Source organism: Achroia grisella, unplaced genomic scaffold (assembly GCF_030625045.1).
Source record: "Achroia grisella isolate CSIRO2021 unplaced genomic scaffold, CSIRO_AGI_Agris_v1 utg204, whole genome shotgun sequence".
Lineage (NCBI taxonomy): Eukaryota > Metazoa > Arthropoda > Insecta > Lepidoptera > Pyralidae > Achroia > Achroia grisella.
In genome coordinates this window covers 3,955,865-3,977,005 of record NW_026712703.1, presented here as the reverse complement: position 1 = coordinate 3,977,005, position 21,141 = coordinate 3,955,865, and the positions used below count along the sequence as shown (strand labels likewise).

Here is a 21,141-nt window from a genome sequence, read left to right as displayed (position 1 = left end):
AATTTATATATTTACACGGAGATCGCCACATTATTGAACCATACTATACTATAACCGATATATTTTACATATACTATATCCATGTTATTTAATTGCAGTATTAGGATGCAATTTATTCATAAATAGCTAATTATGAATACTAAAAAGTGTCTTTGTCCAAAGATACCATTATAAACTGTTATAACACAAATCGATTGTATAGTGTCATTTTTTTCCGTTCAAATTATCAAAATATATAAAAGTACAATATATACATACTAGTTAAAAAAAAACCTAACGTTACGAAATTACTTCCAACTAGTTTCAGGGCATCAATCGCATCAACTGTTTCCCGTAAAAATTAAATTAAAGCATCAGTTTTACATCTCTCTGTGTCAATATTCTACGGTTTCATGAAACTCGTTTCAGTATACGAAACTAGTTTTATTATTTCATGCGAGAGAGCGTGCAATTTGCATCTAAGTTAAAAAAGTGAAAGTACTCAATTTGATACTATTTTACTATTAATGTTATAAGATATTTCATGAATGGGGTATTGACGATTATTTTTAATCAATAAAATAAACTTCGACGTTTTTCCTAAAAAAATACTTCTTTTTTTTGTATAAAAAATATACTAGTATTATTACAATTTGTTTTCTTTTTGTTTGGAACATTAAACTTTTAGGTCGAGTGATTTTAATTCAGATAACTTTAAATTTGTTTTCTTTAGAATATCGTTCGCGCCTACTGAGGGTCGATATGACTTGATGGTAGCTAACGTATCCTACGAGCGGGACAATGGAAGATTCGAGTGTCGAGTGAAGGCAGGTGGATCCGGGCGAACTTTACACTCCCAGGGGCATGCCTTGACAGTGCTGACACACCCGCGCGCCCCGCTCCTCACTCCGGGACCACACGCCCAGGCACAGGAGAATCGAGAACTTAAACTCGCTTGCTCCAGTTCTGGCGGTTCACCGGAACCATCGATCAAGTAAGTATGGAATATTTAAAGCTTCCCTCTAGGGACCGACTATTTATTAAATATGTAAATTAAAAAAAAATATATTACTAGCAAACTACTTCGGTGCTTTAGCAGGCAACCTTAGTTTGTTTCTCGAATTCGTTTCGAACGATTCAATTATTGTATCTATTGCTCTGGGTGTTTTGTTTACACACAAACAAACAGTATTGAAGTATTTCTATCAGTTAAGACTAGATGGCGGTCTGTGAATTGTCCAGGGTTATAATTATTACTATAGACATTAATAGATATAAATGACACAAATACCTACCATAATGAACTCCAAAACTTACTGTTTGAAAGTCAGATTACATATTAGGTAAATACAAGTATTGTTACTAAACATCAATTGAAGTTTACTGTGTAAATGATCATGTATATAGCAATAATATACGTCGCTGCCATTTTTCTTACAATTCTTGCACAGAACAAGCAACGCTGTCTTCATTAAAATCATTCTACTCTTTTTAACTGCATCCCTCTTCGTATCGCAACGATGTTTTTACACAAAACGAAAGAAACTGCGTTAAGTTTAACCTACAAAAACAACGGTGCTATATAAAATTGCATTAAACTACTTGAAACCAATTACATAAATGCTATTATACTCCATTATATCAATTTTCTAATTAAGATTTCGTTTTCATAAATAGATATTTAGACGTAAATATATAGTCAGTATTAAACGTTCAAAACGGATAATAATAATAACAACAATCTCAGGAGAATTCACACAGCGTCATCTAGACCCAAGTTAAGCTGGCTAAAGCTTGTGTTATGGGTACTAGATAACTGATACAAATACATAGATATTTTTTTTGTAACTACATACATATTATATATAGAAAACACCCAGACCGATACAAACAATCATACTCATGAATATAAATGTTTGTGCCGTGCGAGGGATCGAACCCGCGACCATCGGTCGTAAAGCGGTGTGCTACACCGCTAAACCACCGAGGTCGTCGTGGTAATAACAGATAACCTGTTGTATCTGGGTATCAGATTAGTAAGTAACTTATATAAAATGTTATTTACTAATGGTGTTGTGTTCTTTACAATAAATCTGTATATACGGTAAAAAATAGATGGAATTTCACGAATTTCCTCCGAAAATAACTATTTGCGTTTTCTTAATAGCAAATCCCGTCTTTGTAAGCAAAGTAATCCAAGCTTAGACGTTGCTTGACAACGTAATTAACTAGTCACACAGATAATTCTATCCGACGCCCATACTATCACGAATACTCACAACTGTAATCGATATTATGTGTATTCTTATATTTTGTTTTATTATTTTCAATAAATAAGTAGTAATTTCCTTTTTGGTGAATTAGTAAAATAAATTTTAGTCATTGTGAGCGAAGTACTGTATTTGTATACATTGGGCTGATAAATATAGTAATGGAAAGACGATATACGATATATTTTACTGTATCTAATATCGGAACATACTTGTGCATATATGTATACATGATTATATTATCTAACCATCATTATAAGTTGTAGGAAACAAATAAAAAGTAATTTATTATAATAAATAGAATACAACTACATTATTTTTGTAATTAATTAATCAATAAATTAATAAAATAAGAATAAATAAAAAAAATTAATAATGATATAATATATTATATTGATTTTTACTTCAATTTTTTTTCATAATTGTTGTTATGACAAACATTCGGTTTATTATACCAATATTATATTGTGTTAACACTTACACACCTAATTCTGTTAACACTATTTTGGTTTAAACGGATATTAAAAAAAAGGGCAATAATGTATTGGATATAACAATATTTAATATTGAAACTATGGTAATAGAAACTAATAAGAATTTCAATTACTAACGTATTGATAGATAATAATGCCCGTTTTTACGCATTAAGTACAGCGTAGGTGGAGTTGGAGATGAAAAAAATAGATAAATGCGGCGATAAATTTCATGTAGGCAGCGAGTTGGATTCAATTAGACTCGGGATTGGGTGGAATTGCGGGGATATCGCTCAATGAAATGATATGACCAGTAAGTAACATCACGATATATCTCCGACGAATAATGGCCGAAGTGCGATCATGACTTCGTAACCGAATGTGACATAAGCTAACGCACAAACTATGATATAGAAATCTGTTAAAGAATAAAAAATATAATTAATGAAATTGAAGACATATAGGAAAAGGTATTATATTGTAGAGGTACTTATATTGCATATTGAACACGAAGTTCTTTTTTTTTTCGATAGAATATCAACTCGTATTGCTCGGAGCCATATCCATACTGAGTGCATTTTGCTAATTAAACTACGGATAGACGCTATAGTTGTTGGACATTTTTTAATCTTTTTTCACGCCCAGTGACAACTACTCTCCACTCTATATGTTCCGTTGTAATTTGTAGAGCAATTTGTAATGACATATTATGTATTATTAATTAAGCATTTTATTACAATATTGGTTACTCGCTCCAGCTTCGCACGGGCGTACATGTATTATTATATATATAAACCTCCCTCTTGAAACACTTTAACTATTAGAAAAAAACCGCTTCAAAATCCGGTGCGTTATTTTAAAGATTTAAGCAAACACAAGGACGGACAGACAGCAACAGCGACTTTGTTTTATATTATCTAATAAGGATTAACACTGAATTGTGGAGTACTGCAACATCTTTGCAATAATACCTATCTAGGTTCTTGCCTTTTGTCATTGGAGTTAATGTTACAAAAACATCGAGCTGTAGTTAATTACAGATCTTTGTTTGGATACAATTAACGCGCACAAACAAGCAGACAAATTCTTTAATTTTAGGTCTATTAAATTAATAAAGTCTCCCAATAATAGCTCTTTTCATGTTTTACCTACAGTCGGCCATCAGATATTTTTTTTTGCATGTCTATACATTTAAATTTGATATTGAAAAATAAAATATACATCAAATACATTATAACCGTGCAGTGACAAAAAAATATTAATATATCAGGACAATTTACACAGCGCCATCTAGTAGTAGAGCTTGTGTTACTGGTACTAGAAAATTAATATAAATACATACATACATTTGTCTTTTAAATACATAATAGACATAGAACCGATATAAACAATCATACTCATGAATATAAATGTTTGTACTGTGCGAGGAATCTACCGTTGTACTAAACCGTTGGGCTAGAGAGGCTAAGAAATAAGAATACATGCCACTCCTCTCGTTTATCACTATAAATTAATCACGATGGTTTCCAGGGGGAACAGCATGGAGGGCAACCTAACATGGTACATTGCTAGCGATAACATCATCAGTCCATATTACTTACAATCCCTCCCCCCATACCAATATTCAATATTAGATTATACAATACTGCCCAATATTAATATAATAAATAAGGGAATAAATCCAATTAATCTCTTATGGGTTCGTATGTAGGTTAACTGAATTTATGAATATTTATGTGTTATAATATTATTAATTGATTTGAAATTCTCAATATTAATAATTTACTGAAGCCCAATATTTTAGTTCACGGTTCACATTAGAGAATAAATATTTTGTCATTGTTTTCAAGATCTTCATTCTAGTAAAAATACATGTAATTTTTTGTTTCTTTAAACTGAATCCGAAATCAAGGTCCTAGTTACTGTTAAATGTTTGGGTCGGCAGCTTTGCAAAATTATAATAATGAATTACATATAACAAACACTCGTCTTCTGATAACATCATATATTAAAACTGTATGGAGATACATATATATACCATTGAAATCAAGATGCATCATCTTTTTTTCACAAATTCATATCGAATGGTGCTCTCTATTGCGCTAATGGCCCAATGGTCAGACCTAGCCCATAAGTCAACTAGCCCATAGTGGCGAATTCACCAATAAATTAATTACGGTACCTGGAGATGGACCTATGAGCTTGCAATGGTGGCCACAAATCCCATTTTCTCTTGATGGATTGTCTAAGACCTGGTTTGTTTGCAGATGGTACAGAGAAGGATCATTGTATCCTTTAGAAGCAGAGTTGACTCATGCCAAAACGAGGGCGGAGCCATCTATCTCAACAATCACACTGAACCCAACACGGGAAGACGACGGAGCTACCTTCCGATGCGTCGTGTGGAACAGAGCCATGCCTGAAGGCCAGCAGTTGGACGCTTCTGTGGATCTTAGCGTTAATTGTAAGTTTTCTATTATTACATCATCTACTAATATTATAAATGCGAAAATTTGTGAGTATCGATGTTAGTTACTCTTTCACCCAAAAACTAATGAATTTTAATACAATGTAACAGTAATGTAGCTAATACGGCATTAGTATGTAATAACACATAGGTTATGATTTAAAAACCTATTATTTAAATTGGTCAAGTAATTGTGATGCAGACGAAAGTAGCGCACCTTCGTCTACATCTCTCATCTGCTAATTTAGCTTTTATGTGACGACTCTGAACGTCCTTTTATGTAACCACTATGTATATCTGAGTAGATACTCAGATATTTTTCTATAGATATTATGTAGTAACAACAAATTTACAAAGTAATTTAATATATATACATCAGTTTTTTTTTAATCGCACGGATGTATTACAAATCTTTAAATTTCTGAACTTGCTATTTACTATAACATACATATAAACCTTCCTCTTGAATCACTCTAACTATTGCTGAAAACTGTATTAAAATCAGTTTCGTAGTTTAAAAGGTATAAGCTAACAGACAGCGGCGGCGACTTTGTTTTGTACTATGTAAAGATAAGTCTAACAAAGATTACTTATGGATTGCGATTGCGCTAACGGTTTACGGAAACAAATATATGGGGTGCATTTTTTAATCTTTAGCATATTGATGGTAATTTCGGTTCACTACGTTTAGTATGGCTAGTTTGAAACCAGATGTTAATATATTATTTATTTAACTACCTACGGAATAATCGAAAGTTAAAACACATCGCCGTAGAGCACGTTTATTTATGTCTCAATACATTCAGCTGCATAATATAGGCATTGGGAATAACGATCTAGGCGGAGTGCCAGTAACTGTACGGTTGCGGCGCTACTTCCGCCTGCCCCGGATACTGCTTGTTTCCTACACAACACAGAAATATTAGATCTCTTATTCTATTTAAGAACAGTAAATAAGTAGACTTTGGTATATATAGATATTAATGGAACATAACGTTACGAATTAGACAACATGTAGATTATTAATGTACTATGTAAAGTTAAGATTGTTTTCCTTGTAATTAGTGAATACTATCTTCCTAAGTAAGCATATTCGGAAACTGTAAAGCTCGCTTAGTATGATGTAAATAAATAATTAAATATTTTGGAAAATAGTCTTGCTGTTGACATACCTAATGGTGCATCCATTTAGAGAAATATATATGTTACTGTAAAATAGATAATAACGTAAATAATTATGGTAGTATTTCTAGCTATATATCACTCATTGTTATAATTCATATTATAAACTGGAATTGTTAATTGTAACATGCAGTAATTTTGTCAGGATATTTTAAATTTAGTTTGATAATAAAACGTACTGAATTAAAATAACGTATTACGTAAATACGTTGTTAAAATTATGTACATATTATAGGTTTAATTTACGAGTAGTAGTTTGTACTCCAAATTAAATAATACTGTTTTTAGTGGTTTTATCCAGTAATTAATATATATTAGCTGTAGTATCTATGTAATAATAATAATTTATTTTATCCAATATTTACATTTTACATTGTTCCCTGGTATCTAAACTAAGTAGTAACCTGAATTTCGGGTACCAGTTCCGTCCTCTTATAATTTACAATTATTGGAATTACAACTGGCTGAAAACATAAAAAAAAAAGAAGCTCTATATAGTTAATAACTTGCATGTTGCCACCAACAAAATTAATAGGCGTTATACTTCACGCATCTTGAGATAGACAGACAACCTAAGTTTTCTATGATATGAGTCACAAATATGCAGTTCTTAACAATTTTCAGTCACGTTGCAATACTGCAAAAAAGGCTATTCATACAACTTTCACCAAGTGACCACGCTGCCGACAAGAAGACGTAATAATATATTTTCCTCATTTGTAAATTGTACCTGGATGGGGATAACATAATTTTTTATTCAAGTAACACGAGTACGTTGTTATGAAAGTGAAATAAAAAACAAAAAATAAAGAACAAACTTGGGAAATGAACGTTAATATCAAGGCTTTTGCAAAATAAGCTACATATAGAACCTGTAACATAATTAACGCTTTTGTACTGGGCGTATATGTATATGGTTTCCACAGAAAAAGCTTCTAAATCGATATTTAAATCTTTTTATGATGTATTTTGATTTTATTGAATAAAATCTAATTACAACTATTATTAATAATGACCACTGTGACAAAAATGTTGTAAATAAGTGATGCTTAAAAATAGGTCTTATCGTGTATTTTTTTTTTATTTTTCTATAATAACACAGAATATACAATAATTTTGCCATACTTTTGGCGCAAATATACAATATCTTTATAAATATTGCATTGCGTTAATTCTGTTATACATTTTTACACATTACACAAATTACGAGTAATATGAAATATTTTGCTTTTATGTAACCTATACTATTTGTTTATCCCTTGCAAAAGTCGTAACCACTGTTTCCCGTGGGAATTTCGCCAAATGTTTTATTATTAAATGCCTACGCCATAAAAGGAATGTAATCAACATTTCAAGTTTCTAGCTCGTCAATTAGTTCATTTAACGCAGTGTGTTAATAGAGTCAATCAGTCACGGCAAGACTGAGTATAGATCAGTATATATGTATATTCTGTATTATAGCTGAGGTCGTGAGTCATGGTATTTTTTTTACATGGGTGATAGTGGATTGGAGCACCCGACTGCGCTAATAGTATACGCTAGCGGGGAACCAGTGAAGGGTGATAGGATGAACATGCAGTTAGTAGCCAAATGTCAGTTAGCCGAAGTCCTTAGAATATAGTTTTTCTCATATGTCTTCCATGTACAGAAAGTAATTACATAGTTTATTACATAAATAGAAAGTTACATTTTATTACTTTGTATAAATGTGTATTATTATACTGTAATTGCAGATCTTATGATGCTGTACAATATTAATAAAAAAAGATAAAAGATATCGTCGAAAAGATTAAAATAGCACGGCCATGAAGTGCAGACGTGTGCATATTATACGAGTAGGTATCTATTGTAAAAGCCGGTTCTGGCCGCAGATGCGCTCGCTAGTGGACTGACTGGAATATGAACTGCTGCTAAAATATATCGGCTCTGCATATTTTAAACTTTTTTATAACGACATTGACAGTTGATAGAATTATATATTTGTTTTCAATCTATAAAAGTACAATCCTAGATAAAATAATACCTTATAGGAGGTAACACATAAAAATATTCAAGTTGAGAACTTACTACTTTTAGAAGTCGGTTGACTATGGTCATTTCTCAAAGAGATCTAATGAAAGGAGATGTATGTGCACCTCATGTGCAAATGTCGTCCTCGCATACAGAATCCCTAAGCGAAGCCAGAGGCCATCAAGGAATGTAAAAGCTCTTTGCAAATAATCTCGACATTTTCAACGTCTATTTCCATCGCCGCAGCATAGTTCTTACTAAAAACAGTTTCTCAGCTCTCTTTACTTCCAATTTAACACACCTGCATTCTTTATACTTTGTTGATTATTCTCTAAAAGCAACAAATATGTACGAGCGTTTAAAAGTAGTGTAAAAAATAAACTACCAAGAGTAACGTAATTTGTTGTTACTATTAGGTGGTACATTACATGTTAAAGCAAACCTTGCATACGTCAAATCAGTAACATTTCACATTCCCTATTTGAAAATTCAGACAATCCCTTATCGTAAGTAAATACTTATATGAGATTGTGATAGAAAATATTGTGTTTCTTTTACATTTCATCAATCATTTAGTGTATATTTCTTAGTGTGAGTTAATTTAGAAATATATGTAGGTATCGTCGTCAATGGAGAACACACGTGTATATTAGATACAAATTTATTTCCATATGGCTTGATACTTTACCCTTTCCGTTACAGGTTGTAACAATAAAGAATAATACGCAGGTTTATTTAAATAGCTTTATTTGTAGAAAAATCTCACAATATGGTTTTGTATTAATAGAATTTTATTGTATCTGAACCCTCGTCATTCGACGAACATCCGTATTACTAAGTCGATGTAGACCGTTATGACGCACAGTATCCGACAATCCATCGAACAATTGTGATCAATATCCGAGTATAAACTCAAACTCCCAAAATTTTACGGCGTCATGCTCATAATGTGTTTTATGTCTATTACTAAAACCATGCAATATTTATTAATATTTTGTAAAAACATTTATAAATTGTTAACCACTGATCACGATAAGCAAATTCATGTCATATAATTCTGTTGTGTCCAGCGTACAAATATATTAATTTTTATAACGTTGCTCTTCTCATAAAATTTTACTATCCATTTTACGTCTGAATTATGTATTACAGTGGCAATTCAGTCTTACATGCCGGCCAGAAACATTTTAATTATAATAAGAACAAATTTTAATATATTTATTGTAGGTACAGCTTAATTGTAATGTATTGCGTTCTTCATGACGTCGAGGTTTGAAGATGACTGCTTTCCCGTCTGTGATAATAGTCATGACTACCGTCATTTCTTAATTTTTATTAATTGTGATACAAATTGTCGTGTCGCTGTCGTTGTACTATTTGGATGATTAATTGGTAAATAAGAATATTACAGTCTAACTAGGCCAGTACGTTATGTTGGAATTTTAATTTTGGTGTAATTATTTAAATTAATAATTAGTTTGTATGTATGCACTATCAACATATAGAGATATCTATTATGAATAACATAAATATATTTACAATTTGTTTGAATTACGTAACTGAATCATAGAGTATTTTAAAATTGAGCATTCGACCCCATTTGGTAAAACGAAACATGAACGGACACTGGTTGCTGTTATTCTGACACATGCTGTAAACAAAATTATTATTGGTATGCCTTCTGTCGTATGTAGAACGCACATATCCGTTTCCTACCAGTACATCGCTCACCAAATAAACAAACGAGGAAGAAAGTGTTGGTTTATTCTTGCCATGTAAAATAGAATATCCAAACATTTATCTATCCTTACAGGCACGTGCAGTATATTATTATTGTACAGGTAAAATGTACCTCCAGTTATATTACACTAGACAAGAAACCAAAAAAGTTTATAAATTCTTAAAGTACTACAAATCGTATTTAACTTCTTACCTAAGTTAAAATTAATAATTTTATGTTTTAACTGATAATTTATTATTTTTTGTAGACTTTCCCCGTGTCGATGTCGGCCCTGAAAACCCATTACGAGTTGAAATCGATGGAACTGCAACTTTAGAATGCAAAGTAGATGCAAAGCCTAAGGTGAATACTGTAAGATGGACGAGAAACGGCAAATATATTTCGAATTCGTTTACTCACGCGATCCAAGGTGTCACTGTTCAAGATGCTGGCAAATATACATGTAGCGCTGATAATGGATTAGGTTCACAGGGTGAAAAAGATATATATTTAGATGTACTATTCCCCCCAACCGTTACAGTTGAATCTAAGACTTATGAAGCTGAAGAAGATGGCACTGTCGAAATTAGATGCGATGTATCTGCAAATCCAAAACCTACTTCTATTGAATGGACTATGGAAGGAAAACCAGAATTTCGTCAAAATGGTAACACTCTATTATTGACTAGGGTGAATGCAGATATGGCGGGCACCTATATCTGCAAAGCAGTGAATGATATATCTACTAGTACAGGTAAACGTGTTGAACGAGCCAGTAGTGCCTCTGTTGCAGTATTAGTTCGACACAAACCTGGTCGCGCACATATCAGCCCTGACCGACCTGTGGCACAAGAGGGATCTGGGGTAACGCTTACATGTAGCGCAAAACCACCAGGTTGGCCAGCTCCTCAATATCGCTGGTTTCTTGATGTCGGTAATGTTGATTCGAAACCAAATGTGCTTGCAACTGGTAGTAAGTACACAATTCCCAGTGCTCACCTCGGCAGCGAAGGAGTGTATCGTTGTCAGGCCACAAATGAACTAGGACATAGCGAAATGGCTTCTGTTACTCTCCAAGTACATCAACCACCAAGGTTTCAATCGAAACTTCAACCTCACATGACTAAGCGGGCAGGTGAGCCTGATTTTTCTGTGTCGTGTAGTGCACTTGGTAAGCCACGTCCCATTGTTAAATGGCTTAAAGATAATAACGAAATTAAACTTGATACCGATTTATACGAGATAAAGACTGATATAACTGAGGGCAGAAATTCAGTATATAATGTACAGAGTATGCTTAAATTTTACGGCAAGACACGACCTAATACGAATGACCTACTGCCAGATGACAGAGGAATATATACATGCTCATTTGAGAATGAAGTTAAGAAAGTTGAATCTACTGTTCATCTTCGAATCGAACGTAAGTTTATTAGCATTATTTCACATAGATTTTATTTAACAAATTTTCTTTTGTTTCTTGTTTAACTCTTTTATTTTTCTTTGCAGACGAACCTATAGCGATCCGACCGCAAAGAAAAGTAGCATATGACATAGCGGAAATGGCTGAAATATTCTGCAGAGTGCAAGCGTATCCGAAACCAGAATTTCAATGGTTCTACGGATCAAACACCTCCCCATTGCAAATGTCCTCCGATGGGCACTACGATATAAATACGACCACTGACAACAATGATTCATATTTGAGTATTTTGAAAATAAAAGGTGTGAAACCTCAAGACTTCGGCGATTATTACTGCAAAGTAAAAAATTCTCTTGGAAGTATACGACCGCAGACACGGTTGCAGCCGAAAGGTGCTCCGGAAACGCCTCGAGATCTAGGAAGTGAAAAAATAGGTCCATCATATGTAACTTTAAAGTGGGAATCCGGATTTGATGGTGGCTTGTCGAGTACAAAATACTTTGTGAGATACCGTCGCGTGATGGTTAGGGGGATAAACTCAGGTGGTGGTGGCGAGCATTGCGCTACTGAGCATACAGAATACGATTGGATGGAATATGATTGTGGTCGCTCCAATCCTTGTAACGTCACTCGGCTCGAACAACACAATTCCTTTACTTTCAAGGTAAAAATAACTCTTACAGCAGAATTTTATGATTATGTGGTTGAAAAAGTTTAAATTTTTTTAATTACCAGTTCATTCATGTATTATTTAGAAACAGTTACCAATATACTACAACATTATATATATACATTATGATTAACATAGTGTTAAACACTTCATTAACATACTTTTATTTTCTATTTGTTATTGCTACCGACAGCAACTGAAATTTGTTTTCAAGGTAAATCAACCGGGCTACTTTGAAATATATCTTGTTTTCTTTTGTGCAGTTTGTTGTGGCTTTGAGCACGCTTTATTGTGCACTGTGGCGTAATATTGATAGATGCTGCGGATTTTGTCTAAGTGAATATTTAAACTTCAGGTGAAAGCAGTTAACACGAAAGGTCAGAGTAATTATTCAAACGAAATTACGGTGACTACGAAAGTGGACAAGATTGCCGCTCCAGAGCAAGTGACCTACGACCCTAGCACTAGGACAATAGCATTCAGCGTGGGCCCCACCTGCCTCGCCTTGATAGGGGTGGCTGAAGGGCTCAACGGAATCGGAGGCGCCGCCGGTTGGCAGGTAATATTAATGATATTCGATTCTAACTGTTCAGATATAGAAAAACGGCATTAGTAATAAGTTATTAATCTACGAATCCAATATTTTCATTTATTTCATTATCATGCTCATTTATCTCTTCCGTATTATCCAAATATATATACGTACACATTTTAATAAATAGGTACAATTATTTTCATATTGATATTTTGTCAAATAACGTTTTTCCGTGACATTATACACAGATTTAGATATGACAGTAATAGGACACTGGGGAGCATTAATGGAAATGCAATTAGAATATCATATTTTCAAAATCACCTTAAATATGATTTTATCAAAATTACAATAAAAAATTACATTCCATAATATTCTTAGTAATTAGTTATTAAATCGATCCACTTATATGAACCTGTCATACAATATGCGTGTACACTCATGTTCTTTATGTTTACGATGTATTCTTGTTTTTTTTTCAACATGGTTAGATTTACCATATACATTACTATATTTTACCGCGCAATCCTGCTTATATTCATTATTTTCTTAATTGATAAACTTAATATAATATAAGATAACAACTTTCTAGCTCCACACGTTTACGTTAATATTCAATCAATTAGAACAAGCTTGTGGAAACCGTTTGGAGAATAACCTACTATATAGATAGGTCATACTTCAAGGGATTGTTGTGACAACGAACCTATAGTACATTGGTAACAATGGAGTAATAGTTCTCAATACTAACAATCCCATCTCTTTGAAGTCTCCACATTACTCTAGAATAGGTAACAGACTTGCAGCGTACTATAATGTAACATTCAAATGTAATGTATGTAATGCATATCATAGTGTATGATGGATAGCGGATAAATACTGCTGCCCGGTACAGTCACGTAATATTTATTCTACTTAAAGTAAAAATACTTATGTAAACTGTTAGAAGCACGAAAACGGATGTTGAATAATGGGAACTTAGAACCGCTGTACTTACATTTAACACGCTGACCCGTTTTTTGTGGGTGCTGTTGTACTTATGTGAATTAGGTGCGACACAAGTAAATAAATAGAAGCAATATCCGGTTATATATTATAAATATATCCTGTAAGGATTTGATTTAAAATTGATATAGGTATTCCTCTGTACAGCCGTGTGATATGTATTTCAATTCTTGACAAACAATATTTCGTGTGTGGTCGGTGTTATTTACGAGTATATGTACTGCCCAGGCCATAAAAGATTTTGGCAACATCAGATTATAAAAAATCGCTCTTTATGAAATCATATTTTTAGTTCTATGTAATATAAATATTTTTATTAAATATAATATGTATGTCTTATTTGAAAAGTACAATGTTATAAATTACCTTATAAATACCCTGAATAAATTTAATGAATAAATCTGTGCAAATAGACACATTAAACTTTTAACCTATTGCACTTTCTTTGCCTTGTTTATATAGGCCTTCAATCGATAGGGCGTTCATTGTGATGTTAAAGGAAAGTACCTGATCTACTTTAAAAGCTTTTTTTAGTGTTTCTACTGAATAAATATATATATAATATTTTACGGAACTGAAATGATAAGTGAACTGAAGAATCAAATTGTGAAGTGACATCATCTATATACATCAATAGTATTATGTGCATCAAGTTGCCACGATATGGCGGTGGTACACTCATGCTTTGTCATTTCTAAAGACCTTACTCTGCGTTTCTCATGTGACCTTACCTCTGTAAATTCAATAATATGCTAGAGAGTTTACATGTTTAAGTGATACATTTCGGCCTCGGTTTTCATTTGTAGTCTAGCGTTTTAGCACACTGTCTCTCTATCACTGGTCTTGGGTTCGAATCCTCGCACGCTACAAACATTTGTATTCATAAGTGTATTTATATTGACCAGAGTATTTTCTATGCATATTATGTATATATATATATATATTTACAAAAAGAATTTATGTAAGGATTTTTATCACTTGTTTAATACACATAACACCAATTCTACTAGATAAATGTCGTTGAGTATGTCCACCTATATCACTTATGTTGGATACTAATCAGCTTTCTTTATAATATGTATTTCGATTGTATTACTGGATACTGAGGTGTGACATATAAGTCCTTCAGAATAACAACGTATATGTACCACGGATATCCCTAGGTCCTGTTTATGTATATAGGCGACGGTTACCACTTATGATCAAATTGACCGTCACATGACAGCAATGTCAATTTCACAACAGTAAGTTTAAATATAAAATTTAATTGTTCTTTGTTGTAAGGTTGTGGACACAGTGCCTCTGCATCTATCGGGAGCGGTAGCCATGGTGCAGGAAGCGCCGTTGGAGATTCCGAATAAACAGAGTGCCCGAACTATGGCAGGACGGCATACTGGTGACCCGTCGTTGGATGATATGAATCCCCATATCAGGCTGAAGCTTTGTCTTAAAGTGAATCAAGAGGTTTGCAGCGAGTACACAGAAGCAGACAGTAAGTTCTAACTAAGTTTTACAATGTTTTATTTTGTAATTTTAATTAACTTATAACAAATACAGGCAACATTTATGCATCGTCATCTATTCGATCCTTTACCTTTCAGAACAACAGATTTCTTTATATCATATTATATTAAAGATATAAGAATACTTACAGCACATGTATTGTTATTGTAAGTATAAGTATAGTATAAACAAAAGAAATCAGTTAGTTAACGACAGAAGTTACCATTTTAGTGATATCACAATTAACCATAAGTCACAAATCACAAATCAATTTCGACACACGAATCTATATTTAGCCTTCTCTCCGTCCTTCTCGTCATATTTATGACAATATTGTGATATCATATTTTGAAATTCATTAAATATTATAGATTCTTCAAAAACTTTTTATGTCAATAGATTGGAAATGTGACGTCAGGAAATTTAGTGCCTCATCCCACCTTTTGTAAAACAATGTCACAGTTTGTCAGCCCCCCCCCCCCTCCCTTCCCTCCTCTCATTAACGTTTGACGTAATTTATGGATACCCCCTTATGAGAATACAATAGTTTGAGCTGCAAAATATCGTTAGGGTGAAACTAGATAATTTAACCTACACAACTCGTTACCTCCAGGTTTATGAATATAAAGCGCACACGGCCGGTGTTGAAACGAAATTCCGCGGCTACTTGGTATATAATTACCGGACCCAGGACATCATGCATAATAATGTCGGAATTGTCCCGGACTAGCCTACCCTCTGCCAACACCAGTTACAATAGAATACAACAGAATAGAATTTATTACAGTAAACATACGCAACATAACTGCTTTTTACTTTTTTTTATATACTTTCGTCTTTAATATAATTATTTATATTATTCTACGCCTAGTGCAACCTATTCTAAAAATCGAGAGGTAAATATTATTTGCCATAAAATTATTCGTGTTAAGACCCGGTTAATAATATAAATAATGTTTTTTAATTTTTCTATTATATATAGCAGATACTCTGTTTATTCTCATGATGTAATCTATCATCACGTCAAATTGCGTTAAGATCCGTTCAGTCGTTTATTCCTAATAATAAAGTGACATATAAACACGCCTTCGCATTTATATTAATATGATATGGCCATATTCTCATGTAAATATGTAGATATATAGAATGATAATCAAATTAATACTGTATTTCTTTTTTCGTAGAGTATATAATGGAGCTCTACTAGTGTAATAGTTCTAATATGACTCGTCGCTGTAATTGTATTTCAGTGTAAAAGGGAATACTGTTATTTTTCATACTAACACAATAATGCTTTAGTTGCTACCCCTCAACTTTCTTAAATAGGCTCAACGGAAATATGAGTACCTATTTCTCTCTAAACCTCAGTCTTTATCATCACTAAATATATTTTTCTTTCTCGATGATACTTTCATCCCACTTTCATTATGTACTTTAACGAGGTACCTGAAATGGACGACAAAATAAGAAGGAAATCAGTTTATTCATCGTAGAAATTAACCAATATGGAAACCTTGCTTGCTTAGAGTAGAGGTCAACTTGACAGGGTAGGTTACTTGGTGATCAATAGTGACCATCATTTAATTATCGAATCATCGGATTATGCTCTGGTTAGCCGCAATATATTGTCGTGGTCTTAGAACCTAAACTTAGTAATCTATTAGAGTAAACAGTCATGTAAAAATGTTGGTTTCGGTATTGTAGGATTCCATTTATAATTTTGATAACTAAATTCATTCCAATGATGATATGGCTAAGCAAATTTTACAATTTAGTTTAGACGTGTGTACATTAAAATAATATTTAGATAACATCTTTATTTATTTTCAGTTGGTCCATCGTATATTAAAGAAGCATCCGCTCTCACACCAGCCACGATGATAGCAATCGTAGTCTCATGTCTGGTGTTCCTCGTATTCCTAGCGCTACTATTCATATTCTGCCATTGTAAATTAAATGACAAAAACAAAAAGGAAACCAGCAAAGATTATGAGATGGAATCCATGAGACCGCCGATGGTAGCGCCGCAGAATCAGGCACCCCCACCATATTACCAGAGCACTGGTATGGAGAACAAAGCTCTAGAACATTCTATGGATCTTGCCACATCTATAGACGATTCAAAGAATGTATATGGCAGCTCTGGATATGCTTATCATATGCCTCCACATGTTCAAGGGCATCCTGTCCAAAATATACCAAATACAGATTGTAAGTATTACTTTAATTTTATGTTTAATATTAATAAATTTCAGAAATAAAGCGGTACTCGATTCATCTCGGTTATTATGTGGATATATACGTATGTCTTTTTTTATGACGAAAGGGTTTACTTTAAGGATAATTCATACTAATTTTATTGAATTTATTCAATAAAAGTTTCTGTAACATTCTTATTCATTAAAGTTATGTACTAATAAAATCAAATCTAGGTAGATTTCGTAATCTAAAGACATTGATATAGGTCCCCATTTACTTATATTCCATTTCTTTGGATTGTTCGCGTATTTCGCCTCATGCGTGTATAGATAGATATACTATTATAAATACCTACAATATTATTTTCATACATTTAAATGGAATCAAGACAATAGCAGTTACGTTATACAAGTACTATTTAATTATTGTAACATGTTTTTACAAACCGATATGAATTGTTTTATGATAAATATTTTCTCTGTTGCAAATCACGAAGGACTAATCAGAATCGACATAGAAGGTAAATTGACTATAACAATGTGTGTCACCGCATGCATGATTGCGTGTTACTACGTTATTACAGTAGATTCTATCAATTAACAACATTTATCATTTTTAGGGGTAAACATGGCGTACAATATGGAAAATAGTTACACGAACAGCAATAATGGTGGGAGTGTCAACTCTCAGGATTCTCTATGGCAAATGAAATTGGCGGCCAACAATCCGGGTGGCATGCCAGGCCACCAAATTATTGACAGACAAAGCAACTACGCTTACGACCAAATCTCTCAGCCTGCTTACGGTACTATTGATGACTACCCCGCGTACCCCCCTATGCCGCACGGTGGGCAGATGGCTGCTCCTCCTGACTACAACATGCGAGGTAGTCAGAATCCCTCACGCCAGGACTTCTGCTCGGATCCGTATGCCTCGGTGCACAAGCCCAAAAAACGAATGGACGTGGATCCATGCATTAGACTTATGGATGTCGATCCATGCATTGGTAAGTGTATGATTTTAAAATGATTAAATATACACCTATAGACTTTGTTTTCATATTTCGAAATTAATTGTTTAGGAATAGTTTCAAGTAGGCATAAAAACATAAAGGAGCAACACCCCAGTTTCTAGAGACTATACTTTTCGAATTGAGAGGTAGAATAAAAGAAATATGACTTTTCATAAATACTTACATTAAATTTATTTGAATATAAATTTGTATATTATAAAGCAAATAGAGTTTAGTTATAACAGTACCTAATTTTAAAATGTCAGGAGTAATTATTATGTGATGTGTATGAAATTGTGTAAATTTCATACACATCAAAGATTTCGGCATCATAAGTTGATGGCTTATCATTTTAATCTATATATAACTATTGTACATTTATGTACTTCTATTGTAGATATAAATAGCTATATTCCTAAAATAGTATAAGAGATAACATTCCATACCACATATATATTTGATTTAACTATTTATATTGAGATATTGTTACGTTCTGTCTAGACCCCTCGTACCACGAAGTGACCGGGCTCCCCGAGGGCTACGGCGGCGGCCCCGGCGGTGGAGAAGACGCCGGCCCCGAGGACAAGCCACCTCACCTCTCCCTCAGTTACGACGACTCACTAGAGTCCGGCTATTCCACGCCTAACTCGCGCTCTCGCCGCGTCATACGAGAAATCATCGTGTGAATGTAAAACGTCGTTTTGTCTTCTATCTTTAAATATAGGTCTAATACTGCAACGTCAGTTGCATTATTGATTGCACGAGGATCGCGAAAGAATATAGAAGATAGGTGCTATTAGGCCCTTCGTGGCATTCCCACCCAAGAGAACTTGAATGAATATTTTCAATTTACGTTGTTAACCCTCCATTTCAGCACACTATAACAGAACTTTATACAAATTATATAATAGCAATTTCAATAATGTTTATGTGGACTTTATCAAATACACAATAGCTAATGGAATATGATTTATATACATACATGTATAATACATATATATTTGTATACAAATTGTACGCAATTAATTAATTGCAATCTATCGATAAATATAGGTCACCAGTGTTACATGCTTTTTCATTATCAATTGTTTTGCATCCAGTGATGCTTTAATACTTATTTTTACTATTGAAGTGTCTATTTATAATTGTTTTCATCTGGTGCAATACGAACTGTTTCGTCGAATTATACCAGAATTTATAAACTTTATATTTCATAACCAATTTAGCACAAAGATTACTTAACATTTTTCTTTATTAAATTTTATATCATCTGAATTAATGATAGAATAAAAACTAAGTATCATTCAGAATTTAGAATAACAAATAAATGGGATCAATTTTAATTAGAATACTTAATGTACCTGTACGTGTTAAAGCATCATTGCATGTAAAATAAATTATGGACGTTTAAATATGCGAGGGTTACTAACAATGTGATTGCGTTAAACTGCCCGAAACATTGTGATTATTATGTCAATTGTGATAGTAGGAGCCGTCGCTGGACACACGATGTGAAGAGGAGCGTGCAAGGTTAGTGAGTCTAAGTGATGGACCTAGGAATTCAACCACCATATTTTATTATAAGATTCACAGGAATAGTACACAATAATGTTATAGACATCACTAGAAATATACAATACAGATGTCGTTATTCTATTGAAAATGTGTGCTATTCATTGACTGATCGGTTGATCATTGACAAATTCTATTGTATCTATTCACCCCTTATGAATAGGAGAATGTAATTAATGTAAAATATATGTACATAGTTTACACATACGCGCCATTTTATTGTTAGGAGATTAATAGATAGATTAGTAATAGATTAAGATTACATTATTTTAGATAAGTTTGCTTGTTTCTATAATACGGAAACGGGCAGAATGTAAGACTTATATTATTACCGCCGGTGCGGTGAGAGCTTTGATCTTTAAAAAGAGTAATCTGTAATAACGTGTACACTGCCTTCAAAGTATATAATACTTCGTATTATTATGTACCTAGTTCTAATTTAATAATCTGACACATCTTATTACGGCTTCTAAAAACTCATTATATTGTTATTTTTCTATGAAAATTTTGTTCGAGGAAAATTATGATTTCTGATGTCATTTCTCAATTTAATTCAGAGTTGCATTTTACTATTTTTTTATACATAGCTCATAAAAATTATTCAATGTGAAGTTTAGTTAATAATTAGATGTTAATATTGTTTATGTCTTGAATTGAATTGGCTAGTCTGGTGAATCTTAATAATTAGGGACGATTAATTCAGTGCCACCTAAGTTGGAACTTGGTCTGACATTTTTTTCATTAATATTCGTACAAGTAAAATCCTACTTATAGAATTATATGAGAAGTTGTATGTTTAATTCAATGTGGTTAATGTACAACGTTATATTAATATTTCGATCTATTACTGAATGGACTACCGTCCCTTGAATAGTATTTTCTAGAATCTCCATAGAATTTAAATACAAGTGCGAGGCAACCATAGCAAATACTTGATACCCAGTCCATAGTGTCCTATAGGTGTTATAGGATAAAGGATTACCTACAGACATATGCCAGCACACAACTCTGATATTATTAATGGCAATGGCTTAATTATAATTACATAGGAAGCCTTACGTACTACAATTTCGTGAATTCTCATAATCGGCAAATCAACAATCATCGTCATGACATTTGAA

The 21,141-nt window shown here is 33.0% G+C and overlaps 1 protein-coding gene across 1 annotated transcript in view; it reads left to right on the top strand.

The window, feature by feature from the left end:
* The window catches only part of LOC131842077 (hemicentin-1-like), an 86,635-nt gene extending 66,114 nt beyond the window's left edge, over nt 1-20,521 (top strand). Inside the window, exons 3-11 of the mRNA XM_059190563.1 lie at nt 713-973; nt 4,990-5,186; nt 10,370-11,524; nt 11,611-12,188; nt 12,550-12,753; nt 15,019-15,226; nt 17,068-17,448; nt 18,056-18,442; nt 18,950-20,521. Coding sequence (XP_059046546.1) covers nt 713-973; nt 4,990-5,186; nt 10,370-11,524; nt 11,611-12,188; nt 12,550-12,753; nt 15,019-15,226; nt 17,068-17,448; nt 18,056-18,442; nt 18,950-19,134 — 3,556 coding nt within the window. The 3' untranslated portion in view covers nt 19,135-20,521. The remainder of the gene's footprint in view (nt 1-712; nt 974-4,989; nt 5,187-10,369; nt 11,525-11,610; nt 12,189-12,549; nt 12,754-15,018; nt 15,227-17,067; nt 17,449-18,055; nt 18,443-18,949) is intronic.
* Nucleotides 20,522-21,141: the final 620 nt, after the last annotated feature.